At 41.0% G+C, this 17,363-nt stretch overlaps 1 protein-coding gene across 7 annotated transcripts in view; it reads left to right on the top strand.

Moving 5' to 3' along the window:
- FCHSD2 (FCH and double SH3 domains 2) overlaps nt 1-17,363 on the top strand; it is a 314,783-nt gene that overhangs the window by 167,276 nt on the left and 130,144 nt on the right. For all 7 annotated transcript variants that reach the window (XM_089330417.1, XM_089330431.1, XM_002708714.6 and 4 more), the window contains 2 exons: nt 2,738-2,792; nt 3,594-3,722. In XM_089330417.1, coding sequence (XP_089186543.1) covers nt 2,738-2,792; nt 3,594-3,722 — 184 coding nt within the window. The remainder of the gene's footprint in view (nt 1-2,737; nt 2,793-3,593; nt 3,723-17,363) is intronic.

Raw genomic sequence — 17,363 nt, 5'->3', positions numbered from 1 at the left:
TGCCCCTTTCTCCTTCTCATTACCTTAATTTATTCACCAAATGTTTATTGAGTAATTACTTTGTATTAAGTACTTTGAGCACAGAGGGTGAGTGAGATAACCTTTGTGCCCTCAAGGAGTTTAAAACCTAGAATTTGAGAATGTGTTTAAAAGTAACTTTATAACTTATTCATTCACAGTAAACTCAAAGAAATTAAATCCCTGAAGTTATTCACCTAGTAACTAGGAATTTACTTACAGAAGTAATTTGAAAATACTGTTTTAAAAGCATGGAAAATGGAGAGATTGATTTTGCCTAATGATAAAGAAAGCCTTTCTAGAAGCAGTGAGGTTTGGAAAAAGTCTTGAATAATTAATTTTTCTAAGTAGAAATAAGTTCAGGAAGGGCAGTGAAAACTAGACTACATATGGTTTCAGTAGATGTTCAGGTATGCATGTTATGAGAGACTATAGAAGAAAGAGGATGCAATTTGAAAGAGATGATGAGTTTCATTTTGGATACGTGGATTTTGAAGAGCCTGGGAAGACATTAGCATGAAGGTTTAGTAAGTAAGTAAGTATCTGGCTCTTGGAGAATTTGAGCCTAAAGATCTTAGTTTGGTAGGTAGTTGCCTATCAGATGACAGTTATATAGATGCAATCATATATAGAATGAAATATTGAATTTAGAACCCCAAGGAACACTAACATGGGAAGGCTAGAAGACGAAGAGTAATACACAGTCTGGTTTTTTATTTGTAGTGTATAGCTTGTAAATAAATCCTATCTTTTTCTAGATTTTAATCTTTGAAGAGAGGTGCTGTTTTTATCTCTAATTCCTTAATAGTGATTTCTATCCCTGTCTACCATTTACCTTATTATCGCACAAGAAGTATATGAGGATTAGCAAGTGAACAGAAGCCAGAAACTTTAAACCTTACATTAGAAGATCTGGGTGCAACTCAGCCTATTTGAATATTGACTACAGAAAAAGGAGAACTAGAGAAACCTCAAGCATCTTCTTAACCTGAACAAGCTCTCTCAGATCTTTACATTTGTGGCTTTTGCTTTTCTAGGTCAAAATGAATAGGAATCTGATGAGTAAATCAAAAAACCTCCATTAAATAAGAATATGACAAAGTAGAAAATAATATACCTATCTTACAATTAATTTTTTGTAAAGGATTTATTTATGTAATTGAAAATCAGTGTTACGGTGAGGGGGAGATCTTCCATCCACTGGTTCACTCCCCAAGTTGCCATACCAGCTAGGACTCAGCCAGGCCAAAGCCAGCTGCTTCATCCAGGTCTCCCATGTGGGTGATGGGGCCCCAAGCACTTGGGCCATCCTTCGCTACTTTTCCTAGGCCGTTAGCAGGGAGCTGGATCGGAAGTAGAGAAATGAGGACAAGAACCAATGGCTGTCGGTATGCCAGCACTACAGAAGGTGGCTTTACCCACTATGCCACAACACTGGCCCTTTATTTTATTTTATTTTTTTTTTAGCAGTGAGAAATACTTGGAATGACGTGTTCATCCCTGAATGTTTTCTGTTTAGTTAGAAAGATAAGAGGCTGCTTTTGCTGTCTTTTTTTTTTTTTTAAGATTTATTTTATTTATTTGAAAGACAGAATTACAGAGAGAGGTCTTCCATCTGCTGGTTCACTCCCCAGATGGCTGCAATGGCCAGAGCTGCGCCAATCTGAAGCCAGGAGCCAGGAGCTTCTTCTGGGTCTCCCGTGCGGGTGCAGGGCCCAAGGACTTGGGCCATCTTCTACTGCTTTCCCAGGACAGCAGAGAGCTGGATCAGAAGTAGAGCAGCTGGGACTAGAACGGGCGCCCATATGAGATGTCTGCGCTTTAGGCCAGGGCTTTAACCCACTGCGCCACAGCGCCGGCCCCAGCTATCTTCTTCACACTGGCTCTGCAAAGACCAGCTGCTCTGTCTGATTCTAAGTTATCTGCAACTTTTCTTCATATAATGGTGTAGCTGCCAGCAAGTGCATTGCATTCTTCCATGGCAATCGCCATGACACTGCAGTCAAGACAAACATTGCAGCTTTAGAAAAATCACTGTTGCTTGTTCTTTAGCGTTTGTCTGTATGGTTCTCTCTAGTTGTTTGGGTAAAACCAGTGTTGGAGATTCTACTACTGATTGTTAGATTATGGATCCCCTCTGAAGTCAATAGAAATCTAGGGAGATAAGAATACCAGAGTGGGAGAATATTAAATAGAGAACAAAAGTAAGTTCAGAGTGCCCTTAGGAATAAAGGTGACACACAGGCAGGCACCCATGCAAGAGCTTTTAATAGAGGAAACAATTGAAGTTAGGATTTTCTAGAGCCTGGGATTATATCCTGGTGTGTTACAGTGGATCACACATAGCCCCAAAGGCCTGGTAACGTTTGTCTCCATAGGTTGGATGCTTGCGTGCAGGAGCTTAAGTGTGTGAAATTTTGTGATATTGGGAATCATTTATATAGTTTGATGACTGTTTATTAGGAGATACCAGTCTATTTTGATGTTTTCTTTGTTAAATTGTTATTTTGTTATTCAAGGTATTTTTGTTAAGGCCAGTATTTCCTAACTTACCATAATATTAAATTCTTCCTGTAGAAAATAATTACTATTTGTGGTTTTCCATTTTTAAGTTCTTTTTTAGAAAAGTGCTTTGAGAGAAAGCCAATTTTTAAAATTGGTAAGCAGTAATATGTAATTTTATTATATTGTTAAATGTACTTTTCTATTTTTGTTATAGATCTAAACTTAGTCTTTTCCAATCAAGAATCAGTTTACAGAAGGCAAGTGTAAAGGTGAGTTTTTGAAAGATGTATTTCGCAATTGAGAAACCTCTTAATTTACAAAATAAATAGTTGGATTTTTGAGGGTGGGAGTGTATTATTTCTACCACAGAGAAACCTTTTAAAGATAATAACTCAGGGAGGGATTTCCCTCCCAGTTCTTGAGGGATTTGCACCCAGGTGCCAATACTTTGGACACAGCTTTCTTCTCACGACTGCTTTAGGGATAAGTTTCAGTACCTTAATGACTTGGGTAGCCTGTTGTCTTTAACTCTTAGTCAAGAGTTGGCCCAGGGGCTTTAGAAAGTTCTACAGAATCCATTTCATTCAGATAGAGCAGCTGTTTTGGGCCAAATACCATCAGTTTTCTGTGTGGGACCTTCAAGCTGTGCAATACCTGGTAGGTCAGCTCGGCGACGTGGCTGTGGCTGACAGGCTCCTGACAAGTATTCTGCTCTCTGGCACTCTACTACATTTGCCGATGTCTTTTGAAGATAACATATTTACTTAATTTTGGAAAGTTCATGTTCCCACCTGAATTAAATGAGGAAAATATTTGGAAGTTCTCTAGAAAGCATTGGAGTGTGCAAAGTGCAAATAACAAATATTTGAAAAAAATTATTGCCATGTGTTCTAGTAACGGTTTAATTCCTTACTGGTGATGAATAATTGCTACATACATAACAAAAGTTTTCTCCACCTGACTGCCTTTGCTCCGGTAGAGAGCCATTCATTACCAAGAGTAGTGTCCTCTGTGTTTTGAAGTGCAGCATCAGTTCACACTGATTATTTTTCCCTCTTACTATGTTTTAGTTAAAAGCTCGGCGTTCTGAATGTAACTCTAAGGCTACGCACGCAAGGAATGATTATCTTCTTACACTAGCAGCAGCCAACGCCCATCAGGATCGCTACTATCAAACCGATTTAGTTAACATTATGAAGGTAATGCAGTTTTAATATCTGTGGTAATTTTGCTTTAATTAAAAACAACTCTGGGATTGGTACTGTGGTCTAGGGGGTTAAGCCACCACTTAGGACAACCATCCCATATTAGATGGAATGCCTGTTCAAGTTCTGGTTACTCCACTTCCAACCCAACTTCCTACAGACAAGGCGCAAATACTTGGGTTCCTGTCACCCACGTGGGAAACCCAAATGGAGTTCGTGCTCCTGGCTTTGGCCTGAGCCAGCCCCAGCTATTGCAGGCATTTGGGGAGTGAACCAGAGATAGATTTTTTTTCTCTCTCTTTCTTTTCTCTGTCACGCTGCCTTTCAAATAAATTAAAAAAAAAAAAAAATTGAGCCAGTGCTGTGGTGCAGCAGCTTAGAGCCCTGGCCTGAAGCACTGACATCCCATTCGGGCGCTGGTTCTAGTCCCGGCTGCTCCACTTCCGATCCAGCTCTCTCCTGTGGCCTGGGAAAGCAGGGGAGGATGGGCCAAGTTCTTGGGCCCCTGCACCCATGTGGGAGACCTGGAAGAAGCTCCTTGCTCCTGGCTTCAGACTGGTGTAGCTACAGCCGTTGCGGCCATCTGGGATCTGGGGAGAGAACCAGCAGATGGAAGACCTCTCTCTGTAACTCTGTCTTTCAAATAAGATAAATCTTCAAAAAAAAAAAAAAAAAACCTCTCATGAGCTGGGTGTTGGGTATATAGGATTGAATCTATAGAACAGTAGCAAGGTGGGCCGGCGCCGTGGCTCAATAGGCTAATCCTCCACCTTGCGGCGCCGGCACTCCGGGTTCTAGTCCCGGTCGGGGCGCCAGATTCTGTCCCGGTTGCCCCTCTTCCAGGCCAGCTCTCTGCTATGGCCAGGGAGTGCAGTGGAGGATGGCCCAGGTGCTTGGGCCCTGCACCCCATGGGAAACCAGGAAAAGCACCTGGCTCCTGGCTCCTGCCATCGGATCAGCGCGGTGCGCCGGCTGCAGCAGCGGCCATTGGAGGGTGAACCAACGGCAAAGGAAGACCTTTCTCTCTCTGTCTCTCTCTTTCACTGTCCACTCTGCCTGTCAAAAAAAAAAAAAAAAAAAAAGAACAGTAGCAAGGTTACTTTGCATTTCATTGTAATATGCTTGACATTATTTAGATGACCTGTTTCAGGGAATTTGGAATTAATTTTTAGTGTAAAAAGATGCTTAGGGGCAGGCATTTGGCATAGCAGTTAAGATGTGGGTTGTGATTTCCACATCATGTTTTAGAATGCCTGAGTTTGAATCCAATTCCCTTTTGAATCCAGCTTCTAGCTAATGCAGATCCTGGGAGGCAACAGGTAATAGCTCAAGTACTTTGGTTCCTGCCACTCATGTGGGGAGACTTCTTAAGCTGAGAATCTGCTTCTGAGTAGTTTTTTGCCATGTAGGTCATTAGAGTCAGCGTATTGAAGCTAGATGGAATCTTCAAGAACCTTCTAAATTGTCAGAGATGATATTTCAGCATAATTTATTTTTGTTAAGCTGTGTCCCTATTTTCTAAAACATTCTTATAAGAATAATTATTTTTATTTAAAATGTACCCTGAATTCTTTTTGGTTTGTTTATTTGAGAGTCAGATTGACAGCCTGAGGGAAAGAGAGAGAAAGAGAGAGAAAGAGATCTTCTATCCATTGGTTCATTCCCCAAATGGCCGCAATGGCCAGGGCTGGGCCAGGCTGAAGCCAGGAGCCTGGAACTCCATCTGATGGGTGGTAGGATCCCAAGCACTTAGGCCATCTTCTACTGTTTTCCTTAGGCACATTAGAATGGAGCTGGATTAGAAGCAGAGCAGTAGGATCTCAAACCAGTCCTCTGATTTAGGATATAAGCCTTGTAAGTGGTGACAACCTGTTCTATCACAATGCCAGCCTCTGCCCCTGAATTCTTTAGTAACCAGAATTTTGCCCATCAACCGCATCTGATGATAATAATGTAGTTACTTTGAATTTTTCTGAAGTTCTATTTTAAAATTTTCATCATGATAAAATTATACATTAACATTTAAAGATTTTGGGGTGTCTATACAGCAAACAAAAGGCAGTGTCAGATGGCTATATGAAAATATACTGAGCATTAAGTGCTTGCTGAAGTGCAAGTACACTGGATTATGGTTTGTGTCCCCTAACTTGATCTCAGTACTGCCCTGTTTATACTACTTATATGGATCTTTAACTTTGTCTGAAATAAAGGAAAAGGGGTACAAGAGATAAAAGCCGTTTTAAACTGTTGTCATGTTCTTCCTTGTTACTGTCAGACAACCTCTGCTTTGGACTGTATCTCATTCTCTCCCATCTTCTCAAGAACCCTAACATTTGATTATTCTGTTCTCTCTTATTTTCAACTCCTCTTCCTCAAATGTATTGTTCTTTTATTTTTTAAAAAATATTTATTTATTTTATTTGAAAGGCAAAGTTACACTGAGTCAGAGAGAGAGAGAGAGAGAGAGAGAAAGAGAGGTCTTCCATCCTCTGGTTCACTTCCCAGATGGCCACAGTAGCTGGAGCTGCATCAATCCGAAGCCAGGAGCCAGGAGCTTCCTCTGCATGGGAAGACCCAGAGGAGGCTCCTGGTTCCTGGCTTCGGATTGATGCAGCTCCGGCCGTTGCAGTTATCTGGGGAGTGAACCAGTAGATGGAAGACCTCTCACTCTCTCTCTCTCTCTCTCTCTCTCTCTCTCTGCCTCTCATTCTCTGTGTAACTTTGACTTTCAAATAAATAAATATTTTTGAAGAAGAAGATTATATTGGGGCAGGCATTGTGGTACAGCAGATTAGTCTGCAGCTTGGGATACCCTCTCCATATCAGAGCTCCTATTTGAGTCCAGCAAGTCCTCTTCTGATCCTGCTTCCTGCTACTGCCTTCTTGGAGGCAGCAGATGACAGCTCACGTTCCTTGGCCTTTCCCACCTGTGTGGGAGACCCAGATGAAATTCTGGGTTCCTGGCTTTGGTCTGGCCCAGCCCTGGCTATTGCATGTTGCAAGCATTTGGAGAGTGAACCAACATGTAGAAGATACTTTTGAAGTTTTCTTTTCTCTGTGTATCCTCTGTGTTAGCCTGTAGCGAGAGGTATCAACTTGGAGCTTCACTATACTGTGATGTGACGATCAATTATAGGAGAAACTCACATGCCAGTATCCTCAGATCTCTCCTTCTGGGTGGTCAAAATCCTCTTTTGCCCCCTTTGTTACTTCTTCAGATCTCTTGTCTTGTGTTATTTTCTGATAAAAACCTCCCTGAACTCCACGATCTGATTATATCTCCCACCTATAAAACAGCTCATCCTATCCTTAAGGCACTGAGCAGAGTTGCAGTTTTACATGCATCTGTGTGATGCCATCATAAATCCCTTATTCCCACTCAGCTGTACACGCTTGAGGACAATGATGATGTCTGCTTCGCTGGAGGCTTTATCCTTGCTATCTACCTGGAATAGTATATGATTCCTAGTACACGTTGTTTCTAAATTAATTACCAAATCAGTAATCTCATTCTAATCCTCACGGGACAAATTGTTCCCATTGTACAAATGAGGAAATTTTGAAAAAGATTGGATTGAACTCTGGTAGGTCTTTCTGACAAGCAGAGCTGTGCCATCAACTCTTTTTTTTTTTTTTTTTTTTTTTTAAGTCAAAGTATTTTATTGAGGAGTTTGAGGGGATGGGCAGGGAAACTTGAACTTGCTCTGGGACTGATTGAAATTCATTGAAATCCGACGCCCATGGCTGGGACCTTTCTACCATTGCAGTCCATGAAAGCGCCATCAGCTCTTTTACTCGAGTGAATATAGAGTTTACTCTTGGGATCTGTTTCTTTTTCCTTTGTTAAATGAGAGGTAATCATGTACTATTTTATTTCCTTTGGCTTTGGTGAGGACTAAGTGAGATTATAAAAAGTTTTTTTTTTTTTTTAATTCTGACGCTTGGTATATACCTCATATGTTATCTTTTTAAAGAACAGAAATTCTATTAACATTCTATTTTAAGTAAGTTTTTGGATTGGTGGGTAGAGAAGTGGTGTGTAGAAGACCTTCAGTGCTTGGGAGCAAGAACACAGCAGGGCCAGCCGTGTGGCGTGACGGGTTAAACCTCAGTATAAGGCTCACTGCTCCTTTTCCGATCCAGCTCTCTGCTAATGTGCCTGGGAAAACAGCGGAAGATGGCCCAGGTGCTTGGGCCCCTGCAGCCACAGGGCAGGGCAGACTGGGATGAATCTCTCAACTCTTGGCTTTGTCCTAGTCCAGCCCCAACTGTTGTGACCATTTAGGGAAGTGAACCAGTTTGTAGAAGATTCTCTCTCTCTCTCTGTTACTCTGCCTTTCAAGTAAATAAAATAAATCTTTAAAAATAAATAAATAGAGCAAGGTCATATCTGTATCTAACTGCATGTACTTAGATTCCCCAAGGAATATTTTTGTCCTTAGGACAGTACTGATTAGAACAGATGCTAGGCTGGCACCGCAGCTCACGAGACTAATCCTCCGCCTGCGGCACTGGTACTCCGGGTTCTAGTCCCGGTTGGGGCACTGGATTCTGTCCCAGTTGCTCTTCTTCCAGTCCAGCTCTCTGCTGCGGCCCTGGAAGGCAGTGGAGGATGGCCCAAGTCCTTGGGCCCTGCACCCGCATGGGAGACCAGGAGGAAGCGCCTGGTTCCTGGCTTCGGATCGGCGCAGCATGCCGGCTACAGTGGCCATTTGAGAGATGAACCAACAGAAGGAAGACCTTTCTCTCTGTCTCTCACTGTCTAACTCTGCCTGTTAAAAAAAAAAAAAAAAGAGATGCCGCCGGCGCCGCGGCTCACTAGGCTAATCCTCCGCCTTGCGGTGCCAGCACACTGGGTTCTAGTCCCGGTGGGGGCGCCGGATTCTGTCCTGGTTGCCCCTCTTCCAGGCCAGCCCTCTGCTGTGGCCAGGGAGTGCAGTGGAGGATGCCCAGGTGCTTGGGCCCTGCACCCCATGGGAGACCAGGAGAAGCACCTGGCTCCTGCCATCGGATCAGTGCGGTGCGCCGGCCGCAGCACGCCGGCCGCGGCGGCCATTTGAGGATGAACCAACGGCAAAAGGAAGACCTTTCTCTCTGTCTCTCTCTCTCTCTCACTGTCCACTCTGCCTGTCAAAAAAAAAAAAAAAAAAAAAAAAAAAGATGCTAAATTGCTCTGTGTCTGTCTATCACCAAGCAGGTTTTTTTGGACTTCAAACTAAAATAAGGAAAAAACTATTGCTAGACCTTGAAAATCAAATGACTTCTCTCCCTCTCTCTGTCTCTTGATCTCTTTTGTTTTTTAAAGATTTATTTTATTATTTATTTTGAAAGTCAGAGTTACATTGAGAGAAGGAGAGGCAGAGGGAGAAAGAGATCTTCCATCCTCTGGTTCGCTCCCCAGTTGGCCGCAACGGCTGGAGCTGCACCGATCCGAAGTCGGGAGCCAGGAACTTCTTTCACGTCTCCCATGTGGGTGCAGGGGCCCAAGGACTTGGGCCATCTTCTACTGCTTCCCCATAGCAGAGAGCTGGATTGGAAGTAGAGCAGCTGGGACTTGAACCAGCACCCATATAGGATGCCAGCACTGCAGGCGGTAGCTTTACTTGCTGACCTACAGCGCCAGCCCCTGTCTCTTGATCTTTTTCTCTCGTGCTCTCTTGACCTTTCTCTTACGCTTTGCTTCTCCCTCTTTTTCCTTCTTCGTCCCTTCCTTCCAGTCTGTCAGGTTTCCCTCAATAAACCTTTTCCCTTACTTCGGGAGGGAGGGGGAAGAAAATCAGATAACTTGGTTTTGTAGACTTTTTTGTCCAAATGAAGAGAAAAACATTATTGATATCCAAGTCCCTATATGACTTTTCTGTTAGCTAAAGTCACCTCATTCATATTTGAATTTAATAGCTTTTTTTTTTTTTTTTTTTTTTTGAGTGTACCTTCTCTGGTTTCTCCGTCATGCTTCTGATTTACCTAGTAACGTTTGTTCACTTAGTGAGTTAGCATGAAAGCCCCCCCAGTCTCGGGCTTGGCTCTGTCCTTCTCTTGATTTCACAGATGGGGAACTGTTTTTCCGCCAAGTGCCATTTGGATGTTAATAACATCATTTGCAGGCTGTACAAAATCATCAAATTAAAAATTAAGCTCCTATAGATATATTGAATTTTGAGTCCCTGTCTGCAGTTGCCTTGGCAGGGGCAGACCAAATGATGTCACGGACCTTACACAGCCTGCAGGCTGGATGTTTCCCCATCCCTGTCCTACATGGCACTGTTAGGCAACTCTTTTTTTCTTTTTAAGATTTATTTTATTTATTTGAAAGGCAGAGTGACAGAGAGCAAGGGAGAGACAGAGAAATTCTTCCTGTCTGCTGGTTCACTCCCCAAATGGCGACATATTTGAGGCTGAGTCCAACCAAAACCAGGAACCTAAAACTCCCTTCGAGTCTCCCATGTGTGTGGCTGGTGCCCCAAGAACTTTGGTCATCTTCTGCTGCTTTCCCAAGCACATTAGCAGGGAGCTGGAAAGGAAGTGGAGCAGCTTATCGAATCAGGGCTCTGATAAGAGAGGCCATTGTCACAGGAAGCAGCTTAACCCACTGTGCTACCACACAGGTCCCAAACTTGCTGTTTTCCATTGAGTGTTGTATTTGACAAAATCCATCCATGTGGACTTTTAACATTTTTGTGTTTGTTATGTAGTATTCATTGTATGTGTGTGTGTGTGTATATATATATATATATATGTATCATAAAAAATTTTAGTTGATTGTTTTATTATTATAAACCAAGCTGCTATCAAAAGTCTTCCACCTACCTGTGGTACATGTGTGCAGGAGATTCTTAAGAGACTATTCCTAGAAGAGGTATGTATGAGGCACTTTATCAGAGAGTGCCAGATTGTGTTGCAGTAGCTTTCATTTGACCTTCTACCAAATTTGCACATCATTTTGAATTCAGCAGACGTTTGAGTTTGTACCAGGTGATAGGTACTTGGTGATTCAGAGATGAGCTAGACATAATCTGTATCCTCAGCAAGTCAGAAACAAGAAGGTGGTAATTCTCTGGAGCCGCCTTTAAAGGACTTATGGGATATGGGTTAGTAGATTCTTCTCCTGCTTATCTCCCTGTGATACAGAAAGAGAAAATTAGGATGCATCTTGCCAAGCTTTATCAGATTCCTGAAGCAATGATTTGGACATATTTTTAGCAGTTGAATTACTTTTTCAAACAAACTCCTACATAGGATCTTTGCATCTAAAACAGATAAAAGCAAGATACTTGGTTAAAGCTTTGTGAGCCTATTTTGTCTGTTTTCCCCACTCCACACACCACCCATGCTACTCTCTAACTTGGTTCCCAAAAGCTTTATGCTGAACTAGGACTCCTTGAAATATGTTTGGAAACAACAGGATTTTCCAAGTAGCAAGTTTCTTTTCTAATTCTAAGCTTTGCCTGGATCTTGTTTTTGAAAGTGATCTCTTAAACATGTCAATCAGAACACAACAGTCTTTTCACACCCTCCACTGGACAGGTGTAACAAGCAATTGAATATTCTAACTTGACATCTTAACTGAATGTCATTAGCTGAATAATTAACAATAAATGAGGCAATGAGGCGGACTGAGGTAAAGAATACCTGAAATGATACATGACAATAGTGTATAGAATGACGAGGCATTGGAGAAAGCTTTTTAAAATCAGTACTATGGAGGTTTAATTTAACATACAATAAAATGCGACTGTTTTAAGGATGATATCAGTTGAGTTGGACAAATTTAAATTACCATATAATCACCATTATAATTACAATCAATATTTAAAATATTTCTGTCCTTCCCCAAATTTTGTTTCTTGTCCTTTTGCAGTACAATAGTGTTCAGTTTCTGTCACTCTGTGATGAATCATCACCCACATAGAGGTTTTAAACTGCCTCCTATTTGTTATCTTATAGTTCTATAGATCAGAAGTCCTAGTGGGCTGACCTGGGTTCTCTGCTTAGGATCATATACAGGGCTGAAATTGAAGTGTTGTCTGGGTTGGGTTCTTATCCTGAGGTTCTAGGGAGGAATCTGCTTCCAAAACCCCTGAGTTATTGGCAGAATTCAGTTGCTTGTGGTTGTAGGACTTACTTCATGTTTTCTTGTTGGTTATAGACTGAGGTCATTCTCAACTTCTGGAGGTGGCTCTCAGTTCCTTTGCAGGGGACTTAGAATCCCATTCATGTTTGCAATCTGACTTCCTCTTTTTCTACCAGAAAATTCCCAGCTTTTAAAGGGCTCCTGTGATTGTTCACACACCCAAACAATCCTTCTTTTGCTATTTAAAACAGCATAGTCACAGAAATAACATCTCATCATATTCATGGGCTCTGCCCATACTAAATGGGGAGGAAATTATATAAGAGGTCTTTAAAAAGGTCATGGGAAATGCATATTATGAAACAAGTATGCATAGATTTCAGTGGAATTTTTTTTGCACAAGAATAAATTTACCATTTAATTTCATTTTCCACAAAATTTTTGAAGAGTCCTTGAGGGCATAGGCCATTGAGATAATTTTATCATTCTGTCTCAGCAATCTTGCACATATATGGTTAAATGTATGCTAAGTATTTCTTATGTTTCCATGTTATTATAATTGGTGTGTTTTAATTTCACTTTTGCATTCTTTTTATTAGTATATAGAAATAAAACATTATTATATATTGACCTGTTCTAGTTACTGTGTTACTCTGCATAGCAAATTACTGCAAAGCTCGGTGGTTTCAGACAACATGGTTACCCATATCTTGGCACAGCAGGTTATGCTGCCACTTGCCACACTGGCATCCCATATTGGAGTGCTCATTCAAGTCCCAGCTGCTCCACTTCCAATCCAGCTCCCTGCTACTGTGCTTGGGAAAGTAGCAGATGCTGACTCAAGTACTTGGACCCTTGCCACCCAGGTGGGAGACCTGGATAGAGTTCTAGGCTCTTGGCTTCTGCCTGGCCTATGCCCAAGCTTTGGGTTATTTGGGAAGTGAACCAGTGGATGGAAGATCTCTCTCTCTCTCCCTGTCTCTGACTCACTCTCTGTCACTCTGCCTTTTAAATAAATTAATCTAAGAAACAACAGTAGCATTTATTTTATCTCAAATCTGTACTTTGGGTAGGGCTTAGTAGGGGTAACTTATTTTTGTACCACCCTACATCAGACAGAGAAACTCAGAGTCTAGGGTATGAATTATCAGGGCTTACTTTCTCATAGACTTGGTGGTTGATGCTGCCTGTTATAGCCTGTGACCATCTGAAACTGTCACCTTTAACCTCTAAACTTGGCTTCTCCATGTCATCTAGGCTTTCTCACAGTGTGACAGTTGGGTTCCAAAGGCAAATAGAATGGGTATTTCAGGCACAGACAGTGTTACCCAAAAGGTGAAATAGTTTGAGAGATCACATCATCTCCCTCCTGATGCATTGCATGCATTGGTGCAAATACAAAGTTATACCTGGGATCAAGGGTTGTTGAGAAGATACAGATTGTATTTCTTAGTTGGAGTTGGCAGTGATATAAGAATGCAAAGCATCAGAAATATTGCTGTGGCTAGTTTTTACTTGTTAATTCTGGTATGTTTTTTTTTAAGGGTTTATTTATTTATTTGAAAGGCAGAGTTACACAGAGACAGAGAGATCTTTCTTCTACTGGTTCATTCCTCAAATGTCTGCAATGGCCAGGGTGAAGCCAGGAGCCAGCAGCTTCATCTAGGTCTTCCGTGTGGGTGCATAGGCCCTAGAACTTGGACCGTATTTTGCTGCTCTCCCAGGTACATTAGCAGGGAGCTGGATTGGAACTGGAACAGACAGAACTTGAACTGGTGGTCATATAGGATGCCATTGTTGCAGGTGGCAGCTTAACCTGGTTTGCCACAACACTATCCCCAAGTTTTCTTTTTAACCAGTTTACAAGTGAATATTTTCCTAATTTTATATAGCAGTTTTCTGTCAATTATGATACTTTTTCCATTACATTTGGTTATTTTGGAATTTTTTGCATATGAATGTACTTTCATACATTAGAAATGTCCAATTGTTTTTACTTACTGGATTGTAGACTCTTAGGTTTTGGCAGTCTTCCTATCTTCTCTAACATTTATGGTTGGTTAAAAACATGAGGTAGTGGACACTAATAGCATTAGTTTTGGGATTAAGAAAAGCAGTGGTGTCTGAACAGATAGAACCCTCAGATTCTTAGCCATTTCTGAGTTGAGCAGGTTTTCTTGGCTTCCCAGGCAGTTGTCAGGTACCTTCTCCTTTTTTCCCATTTCAAACCAATTTTTTTAAAGATATATTCCATCTACTGGCTCACTCCCCAAATGGCCACAATGGCTGGAGCTGGGCCAATCAGAAACAGGAGGTTCTTTTGGGTCTCCCACAATGGGTACAGGGACCCAAGGACTTGGACCATCTCCCGCTGCCCTCCTAGATGCATTAGCCAGGAGCTAGATTGGAAGTGGAGCAGCCAGTGCCCCTATTGGATTCCGGTGGTGCAGGCCATGGCTTTACCTGCTATGCCACAGCACTGGCCCACAAACCAATTTTTAAAAGGCAAGTAGTATTCATTTTGCTGGTGTTTGGTGGCTGTTGATTATGGTTCTGAGGCTGATGTGTTGATAACACAAAACACAATAGAGATTATATTTTGTACTGAGCTGCTTAGGCATAGTGTTTTTCTGAGCAAAATGCTCTATTCCTGTAATGAGGGTCAGGCCTCACCTAATGTGCATTTTATGATGTTTAATCTAACATGAGCAATGCATAGGTTTAAAGCTCATTCTTTCTTTTTTTTTTTTTTTACTTGAACATACTATTTTTGCTCATGCTAACAAATTGACAATTTTTGACACCATTAATACAAACTTCTCAGTATCAGAGTTCTTTGCCCTTTTTAACAACTCTATAAAAGATTATAGAATAAACATTATTTTTTGGTAAAACACTTAAAAGTTATTTATTTATTTGAAAGAGTTCCAGAGAGAGATCTTCCATCTACTGGTTCACTCCTCATGTGGCCACAACAGCCCGGACTGGGCCAGGCTAAAACCAGGAGCCAGGAGCATCTTCCAGGTCTCCCACCTGGGTAGCAGGGGCCCGAACACTTATGCCATCTTCTACTGCTTTTGCTAGGCCATTAGCAGGAGACTAGATGAGAATTTGAACGGCTGGGACATAAATCGGAACCCATATGGTATGCCAGTGGTAGCTCTAACTGGTATGCCATACCACCAGCCCCTGTGGTAAAATATTAAAAAAAAAAATCCAGCAGAATATCTAGGTGATTAAAGCTGTGGGCACTAAGCCTGGATCAACAGCCTGCTGGCTTACTGTTCATTGCAGAAGTGTTAATTGAGGTTCATTACTTCTGATAGTTGTGGTGTTCTGTTTCCACAAGAATGCTGCCAGAGAGGCACTGTCTTCACTCTAGAGGGGAAAATGAGCCTCGCCTGGGGTTCAAACCGTGCCAGTGGCTGCAGAGTGCTGCCTTAACACCTCTTGCAATTCTGAGCTTCTCTATTATGATGCAGACACTAACCCACCAATAGCTAGGTAGTAGGTTGCGGCGAAATCTCATTCTGTAAATCATTGAAACCTAAGAATTTTGTGTCTTCATCACAAATAACATCGTAGAGTTTGCTGAACTGCATTTTCAAACATTTCTGACTTAATTGTATGTCAAGCCATTTTAATTGTTGTCTTATTAAATTAACCCATCTGCCATCTCACTAGTCCAAGTGATCAATTTCAGTTTACAGTTGATCACACTGATAGGTCTAAGAGTCAAAGGGATCACATAAACAAGACTAGTGTCTGCTAATACTAACTGATAGAATCAAAAAGGGAGAGAACGATCCAACATGGGAAGCGGGATACACAGCAGACTCATAGAATGACAGATGTCCTAAACAGCACTCTGGCCTCAGAATCAGCCCTTAAGGCATTTGTATCTGGCTGAAGAGCCCATGAGAGTATTTTAGGCATGGAAAGCCAAGACACTCTGGGAAAAAAAAGAAGACCTAAATGAAAGATCTCTGCGAGTGAGATCCCAGTGGAAAGAATGGGGCCATCAAAGAAGGAGGTACCTTTCTCTGAAGGGAGGAGGGAACTTCCACTTTGACTAAGACCCTGTCTGAATAAGATCGAAGTCAGCAAACTCAAAAGGCTTCCATAGCCTTGGCAACTCATGACTGGAGCCTAGGGAGATTACTGACGCGATAAACAAGAGTGTCAAATTGTTAAGTCAACAACAGGAGTCACTGTGTACTTACTCCTCATGTGGGATCTGTCCTTAATGTGTTGTCCAATGTGAAGTAATGCTATAACTAGTACTGAAACAGTATTTTACACTCTGTGTTTCTGTGTGGGTGCAAACTGATGAAATCTTTACTTAATATATACTGAATTGATCTTCTGTATATAAAGATAATAGAAAATGAATCTTGATGTGAATGGAATGGGAGAGGAAGCGGGAGATGGGAGGGGTGCGAGTGGGAGGGAAGTTATTGGGGGGAAAGCCATTGTAATCCATAAACTGTACTTTGGAAATTTATATTTACTAAATAAAAGTTAAAAAAAATAAAAAAAATAGCTACCCTAATCTGCTGGGATTTTCATTCATGGAGCCAGAAATATTAAGAAACTCAACAACTAAGATACAGTGCACTCAATTTTCTAATGGCAGATTGTTCTACATAGCTGAATAGCACAGGCTATTGCTAACTCCATCACTTTAGATTATAGGAGATGGAAAAAAAAATAAATTAACCCATCAACACATACCATATTTTCTTGACTCTGAGTCAAACTTTTTCCCTGATCTTTTAATATTTCTTAAAGAAAAAGGAAAATTTCATTGCTAACTCCATCACTTTAGATTATAGGAGATGGAAAAAAAAATAAATTAACCCATCAACACATACCATATTTTCTTGACTGAGTCAAACTTTTTCCCTGATCTTTTAATATTTCTTAAAGAAAAAGGAAAATAATTTTGCTTAAATTTCTACTTTATACCATGTACAAAGGAAGAAGAAAAAAATGTTATTTCTGTCCTTCAAAAATTAAGACTCTGCTTTTTGCCCTCTGTTTTTCTCTACTTTCTCCTCTTCTTTTTCTCGCTTTCACTCTTGCTGTCAAACACACACTTTATATTTTTTTTCTGGTTTCCAAAGTTTATTAAAAATCAAAGAATAGAAAAACTTTACATAAAAATATGTCAATTTTAGCTTCCACATTGTTGTCCACACACAAAAAAAATCGAAACATGATATCTGTCAAACACACACTTTAAAAAGTTAGCTGACAATATAAGATGGCAAGACTTAAATGCCAATCAGCTTTTCTACACAATTCATAAATCTGATTCATTCCAAGTGTAAATAACTCAAAGCCAAATTAAATGAAATAAATAATTCTAACATGATCCAGAAGGAGAAAGTACACTGAGGAAGATAATATGCAATGGGAAGCAGTCGTTCTATCATAAGGTGTTTGAAGAATATCTACTGGTAGACTGTTACCATCGAATTTGGTGTTCTGCCTCAAAGAGTTTAGGTGTGAACTTAGCCCTAAGCAGGAGATGAGGCTTCTGGGGTTTGAAGAAACCAGCT

This window comes from Oryctolagus cuniculus, chromosome 1 (genome assembly GCF_051225735.1).
Source record: "Oryctolagus cuniculus isolate XC-2025 breed Fujian yellow rabbit chromosome 1, ASM5122573v1, whole genome shotgun sequence".
Lineage (NCBI taxonomy): Eukaryota > Metazoa > Chordata > Mammalia > Lagomorpha > Leporidae > Oryctolagus > Oryctolagus cuniculus.
The sequence above is the reverse complement of the archived record's forward strand: the minus strand, read 5'-3'. Positions and strand labels throughout refer to the sequence as shown.